Here is a 7,173-nt window from a genome sequence, read left to right on the forward strand (position 1 = left end):
AAATCCTCCCGACACAGCAGGGAAAATAACAATTTCCTGGCGGACAACACATAGCACATCTCGTCGAGAACATTTTCATTAGCCGCATCGCCCAAAAGTGGCGTAAAAACAACACACAAGACGTGCGGAGAGAATTAAGGACAAGCAGCAGCACAGCTACCATGCAGGATCTAGAAACATATAAAAATGTAGATCTATACTATAGGCCTGCCCATAAAGAAAATTGTGTGGTGTATATAGTCTCTTTCTATATTATGTTCAAACATTATTTTTTGGGGCCGAGTTTTTCCTTGTTGGGAAAAGAAAAAAGGTTTTTTTTTCCCCCGTAGATTGCACACGTAAGATATCATAGGGAGAGGCTGGCAGTTTACTTATTGTCATCTTTGCTGGGGGGGTTGAAGCCGCTGCGTAATATTATATCCAGGGTCGGCGTCTATACACACATGTGTGCGCGCCGCTGCCGCTTGTACAAATAAGGAGAAGATAGGCCGAAGAATGTGTCATCAGGAAGGTCTTCCTCCATAGACTTCCTCCACATTGACGAGAGAGACTGGCAGATACATTTTCCCTCGACGTAACAGACACACACGCATATCATGTTTCACAGGGGCGAATTGATATATTTCCTTTAACAGAAAAATAAACGGGGCGACCATCAAAAGACGCTCGGTGGTGGTGGGTGAACTTTTTTTTTGGCGCCCCCAAATAAAATGAAAATAAAAATCTGAAATCAAACGCAACTTTTTTTTTTGGTCGCCCAGCCAAAAAAATATAAAAGAGTCACGTCGTATATACACACGTTCTATAAGTCTTAAAGGGGGCGCAGCAGGCAGGATTTATATATGAAAAAAGGGAAAAAAGGGAAGAGAGATGGAGAAAAATTGGGGCTTGATATTATATCTTTATAAAAGTCCGACGGAGAGAGAGATATATATATATAAAGAGAAGTTGGTTCACGTCGTTATATTTTTCTCGGGCAACACACAAGAACCGATTCTAGGACATGCGGTGTAATTTGCTATTGAGTTGATCTCTCCCTATTTTTCTCTAATATGCTCCCACATATCTTTTTCTTCTTCTCTTTCTTTTATTCCCCCACCCCAGAAAGAAACTGCCTTATTTTTCCTTCTTTTTAATCAATATGACTTATACTGATTTCTTCGCCATCTATTTTTTTGACCCGACTATTATTCAGATTCAAAAGACCGCCAATCTCGAACGCCAAAAAAAAAAGATAAGATGAAATAAAATATGTATTATATTAACGTTTTTTCATTCAGCTCCGAGATGTATAAGCAGTTTACGTTATTATTACATTGAATTTATTCGGCAAAAAAAAAAAATATCCGAGATTTGTCCGTGTTTATACTCCCGTAAATACGTTCCTAATCGAAGGGAAAGAGGATTCCCATCAAATCTGCTCTAAGCTTTGATCTGCGCAAGTATGCCCATTTAATTCACAAGTGGAAATCTTTATAATTAAACGCGTAAGCCCCAAACAGAACACGGCGGTTATTCGATCTGATTTATTTGGCAAGTTTTTCCTATTTTAAAAAGCAATTTCGATTCTTTTTTTCCTCTCCGCCCTCCGGCTCTGATTCTGCAATGCAAACGAGTAGTCTGAATCCATGGCAGAGTGACGCAATTTCTACATTTCTCCAATCGGACTAATGAATGAGGTGTACCATGCACTCTAAGGAATTGTTAAAACACGGCTCCTCTTAGATCATGTCCTGTCAGTTTATATACCATGCCCTCAGGAAAAGACACACGAAAGAGTGGGAGGGGAAGGGGGGATATGAAGAACTGGCTTGGATTAATAAACATATACAACACAGGGGAGGGTGGGCGAATATCTCAAACGCTAAGTAGTTCAGTACGGACAGGAGGCGCATGCGTTTTCTTGGCCCCAAAAATAAAAAAAGGAATCTCTCCTTGGGCTCCTTGATGTATATATTGCCCTTGCCGGCAGGAGCCACGGGGCAGGCCGTCTTTCGGCACTCTATGAAACAGTGGCAGGCACAAACGACTGGCTTCAGTCACGAACCAGTGCTCATCACGTGCGTCTCTCTCTCTCTCTCGTGTGTGTGTTTAACATTCGTGCCACTCTGTTCCCATTCGCAGAGACACGCCAGTCACACGCCACGGGCGTTTCACAAGTTCACAACTTCGACACTTTGTCGCTCGCCAAAGTTTTTTTTTCTTTTCTTGACAGCGGACAAAGTCGAACATTTTTTCTTTTCTTTTTTTCTTTTTTGATTGGCCGGCCCATCGGCAAAGTTGAGAATAAGAAAAGGAGGCAGAAAAAAATGATTTTTTTGTCTTTTGTCTTTCGGCCGACTATTTCAGCGTCGCATGTCGACATTTTTGATTGTGAGTCTGAATAACGGCAGTTGCGTAATCTTGCCCAGAAACTTGCAATCAGCTGGGATGACAAACTTTTGGGGGGTAGAAAACGGCCCAAAAAAAGTTCGATATTAGACAAGGTACTGCTGCTGCTCCTACATACAGTGTTTGTCGTCTAATAAATTGCCGTCTCTAGACTCATAACGGCCGTTATTATATAGCACAGAGAAAAGATTGCTGGAATTAACTTGACAACAATTCCAATGCCATTGGCGCAAGACCCGTATAATTCACGCAGGATCAACTTCAAATCAAGAAAAACAACCGAGACCCAACAAAAAAACAAAAATCCCCGGCTGTCTGAAAAATTTGATATAAATATAACAGACGGGCAAAAAAATCAGAAAAAATAAGAAAAAAGTTTCGTTCCAGTCATTTATCTCTCTTTGGGGTGTGACACATTTGTTTATTTTTTCCCCCTCGTCATCCAAGAAAAGGGACAAAAAAAAGTGACACGGTAGAGAAGAGCAGCTGATCTCCTCTGGTGTTGTCCAGCACCGAGAAACTCCTCTCTACTGTCAAGTGAAGGGTCTGTGTGTGATATGGGCGCTAGTTTCGTCTGGTGACATTAGACACACAGCAGAGGCCGTCCCGCCTAACTTGGGCTAAATTGGCAGCGACAAGTTCCAGCATCGCTTCCGGATTTCCACAGGGATAACACGCACAACAAAAAATATAAAGAAGAAAAAAAAAAGAAACAAGTGTCGTCGCATATCAAGATGAATCGCCGTCTCGTACAGCACATCCTCTTCTTGGGAGCCGTTTTCATGGCCAGCTTGGCTGGTGAGTCTTTCTGATATAGAGCTGGCCCATTTTTTAACATAAATAAACATATATTTTTTTCCGGCAGCAACAAGCTGGACGATTTATTCTTGTGATTTTTGAGCGATATTTATCTGTGTGGCCTGTGTGGCTGTTGCGTCTAGTGTTTCAGATATGATGTACCGGTATCTCATCTGTTATATACATTTGTCGTTGGGGGGTAACAGGTGTGTCAAGTATCCGCGTGTCGCATCTGATCGTGCCGGCCCAAGTCGGGCGAGGCCACGACGCCCAGCTGCATTGCCATTTCAATCTCGGCGGCAACATCCTCTACTCAGTCAAATGGTTCAAAGGTATACAACATTTAGCCCTGACTTATTGGTATATTTGATCCGATTTGATTCTTTCTTTTCATTTTCTTCATTTCGCCGAGGTTATTGCGATGCGCTCAACCGTGTCGCCCCGGTGCGATACAACCAGACGCGCGCAATTTGATTTTTTATATTTTATTTTCATTTTCCATTTTGATCATTTAGATTTTTGTCTTCCACAACGTCACTTATTGTATATTGCGAGATAGCATATATTGAACTTTTGATTTCTTCCGCTTGATCTATAGGGTCTCAAGAGTTCTTCCGCATCGGTCCCGACGGATCTCGACCGCAAGTCTTCCCGCATCTTTCCAATTTGACTGTTGACGTACGTTACGAAATCATTTTAACCTTTTTTTCTTTTCTTTTCTTTTCTTTTCATACCTTTTTTGGTTGTTTTTGAGACTGTGTGCATGTGTGCAATATGTGCCCGCCTGCCCGGGCGTATATTTGCATTGTTTATAAGCTTGGCCCGTCGTCGTTCTGGTGCGCGGCGCGGTTGATTTCCGTCGGCTTTTCGCTGTTTCCCCCCTATAGCTCCTATAGCTCCGACCCGGGAAATGTGAAAATAATAAGTTGGCGCGCCTCGTGAAAATTACATCAAGCCGGCTGCCACGACGCTGTTGGCTACATATTCTAACAGCTGATCTATAATACGGAGAAATCCGGCTTTGATTTCTAAATTTTTTGTTGCCTTTTCGTCGTCGCCGTCGTCGTTGGTTTCATATATTATTATAAATCTATCGATTGCATAGATAAGAAATATATCTATACATTTATATATATATAAGACAGCGGGTGCTGCTGCTGGCTGGCTACTGGTGGGGGTCTATGGCGACGACTGACGACTCCATCACTTGATGAGATCTCCAGTCGTGAACCTACTCTTGCAGAGCGACTTAGCCACCAACTTTGTGGGTGTATACGTGTCTCCTAATAGACTTTCGCCAGACGGACTATACTACTATATATCCTACCTTGAGACGAGATATCATTTCCATCACGGTCAAAAGCTGTGAGCTCAGTCACGTGTGGGGGGGGGAGGGGGGGGGGCTCGCACAGTCAGCACGGCCTCATCGTCGTTGGATTACTTTGTCTGTGGCAATAAGCTGAGAGCAATCTGCCAACAGAAAAGACATCATCATCTCCCAGCTGGCTGAGTCGATCCAATATGGGAGGGGGACTTGTTTCTTATTCGCTGATGATGTCGTCGTCTCCGGCCAGCCAAATCTTACCTATTTGACTTGAGACGACGACGACGACGGCCCTTTTTTTTCAGGGAAAATGATAAGAGCAGCAGTGAGGATATGGATGACGTCTGAGTGATCATGATCAAAAGTCGAAACAAGTCACAGTCTAAATGTTGGATACAAAAGTAATCAATTTTCATCGGCTTTGAGACGGCAGGCACTTCACAAATCAACCTTTTTCCTTTCAGCGGTTTATATATTTATCCAGCAGACGTTATGATGTGATAGAAGCAAATATTAGCCACATCAACATTTAGGATTTATGATTGTATACAATTTGAAAAAAATATTAAATCAAATCAATTTTTTTTTTTCAATGCAGATCCAGCGCTCCAATTTATCGACCGTTTATCTCAGAAACATCCAGGTAAAATATTTCTCGATTGTATTAGACGCGGGTGCCCCGGGGTGGTGGTGGTGGTTTGAATTTCTATCGTTGCTTCATACATAGTCAAGTCCTTAGCAACCATTTCCCCCTTTTTTTTCCTTTTTTGTTTGTTATTTATATATTCGTTTATGTAGAGGAGTAACGCCGGAACTTATCGATGCGAGGTCTCGTGCGAAGGCCCCCACTTTGAAACGGATTTCAGAGAAGCCAATATGTCAGTCATCGGTGAGTACATATAATAATAGCCATCACGCAAAGGCTCTTATAAGCCTTTAAAAAAACATGAATATAATTCAGGGCTCCTATTTTTTTCGGGAAACCAAAATTGAAACTATAAAAATAAATATTTTTCTAAAACCAAAAAAAAAAAACAAACAAAAAAACAACAAAAAAAACCAACAGATTTGCCCCTTCAAGGACCCATCATTATTAACGTCCAGACGAGCTACCTGCCAGGTGAACGGGTGTCACTCAACTGCACTTCGGCTCCTTCCAAACCGATGGCCATTCTCCAGTGGAGTATCGACGGAGAACAAGTCAGTTGTATATACACATTGAATTGAACTTTCTTGAGTGGATAATAATTATTCTCCTTATATTCTTTGATATGACATTTGATTTGATCCATTTCTCCGACACGATTTGCGTCGATATAGATGGGCGAACCGCATGTGAAACGATACATGGATGGTTTGATTGCGGCGTCGACCTTGCCGGTCTCAAGAGGGTCAGAAGCCAACGCCAGACAAGGAGGAGGTTGGCACCAAAGTGGGCGGCCGGCCGACATGATGATGGAGAGCGATTACGGCGACGAGAGCGTGGCCACCGTCGGACTGGAATTCGACGCCGACCTGCCCCGCCAAATGTCGTCCAGCGGAGTTTTCGCCATCAGGCGGGTCTCGTGCACGGCCTTCGTCGGCGACATCTACAAAGCCGTCACCTACGCCAATCTGTCGATCGTCGACGGACGGGCGGCCAAGGCCGTCGCCACCGTTCGCACCCCGTCACATCTCCTTCACTCTTCCAGTAAAAAAAACAAAAACAAAAATATTTTGAAGTCCTTCATTGTTTTTCCTTTGGTTATTATAGCAATAGCTTACTTATTGTCAACTGATTAACTGATATCATTTGTAAACAGACTTCCGAGTCAAAATCTGATCTCATTATGCACCTTCACTAATAGGATAAATAACAGCACAAGATATAGACACTTTTAGCAACAAACTAATTTTATTTCTTTAAATTTTTGAAATTGTTTAGATGGAAGTTCGGGACACGGGCGGAGCTGCTGGAATTCCACATGGATCGGACTTGTCGTTTGTTGTCTACTCCAATTGATGCGTCAAATGGTAATCGATACAATTTCGACGGAGGCGTAGTGGAAGAATACTAAGGACGTATTTCTTCATATATAGCTCTGCATTCGATTATTATTACGTCAATGTATTTCAGTCAATTAAATTATTACCCTCGGCATAGACAGCAGTTAAATGCCTAACGTATATATACATGAGTATTTCATTTTATTGATTCCAGTCTTCTGCATCTAAGCTGATCATTTGTTACATACCGAATATAGGAAAAATACTCTCGATGTTGGAAATAAACTTGTCTCTTTGTACGGTTGACGATTATACAATGATGGACACAAATAATTATTATTCAATTTTTGTTTTAATCATTATTGTCACTTCAGATTGACGATGGACAAGTTAAGAAATAAATAATCACCGATAGCCTGATGCCATTTGCTTCAAAATGATATGACATCATCATAAATGTTTGGCGGTATTAGCTTTCACGAACAATGTATAGGCTATACCAACTGAGTCCCCTTATATAACAATACCTGTCATATATAAGATCAAAACTTCTCTTTAGCTTGACGTTTGCATCATACGGCGTCGTAATATTTATTGTCTATGGATATGATACACTGTTGTCTAACTACCGTACACATAGAATATACAGCAGCGACTCGTATTACTGCACACCC

General features: G+C 41.8%; 1 protein-coding gene across 1 annotated transcript; it reads left to right on the forward strand.

Annotated features, from left to right (window-relative positions):
- The first annotated feature begins 1,962 nt into the window (after positions 1 to 1,962).
- Positions 1,963 to 6,798, forward strand: LOC124325949. The gene is made up of 8 exons (XM_046784529.1): positions 1,963 to 3,189; positions 3,396 to 3,521; positions 3,788 to 3,867; positions 5,112 to 5,156; positions 5,312 to 5,402; positions 5,580 to 5,713; positions 5,834 to 6,203; positions 6,438 to 6,798. The coding sequence occupies exons 1-8, from the start codon at positions 3,126 to 3,128 to the stop codon at positions 6,554 to 6,556; spliced, it is 1,029 nt and encodes a 342-aa protein (XP_046640485.1). The 5' UTR covers positions 1,963 to 3,125; the 3' UTR covers positions 6,557 to 6,798.
- Positions 6,799 to 7,173: the final 375 nt, after the last annotated feature.

Source organism: Daphnia pulicaria, chromosome 2 (genome assembly GCF_021234035.1).
Source record: "Daphnia pulicaria isolate SC F1-1A chromosome 2, SC_F0-13Bv2, whole genome shotgun sequence".
In the NCBI taxonomy this organism is placed as follows: domain Eukaryota; kingdom Metazoa; phylum Arthropoda; class Branchiopoda; order Diplostraca; family Daphniidae; genus Daphnia; species Daphnia pulicaria.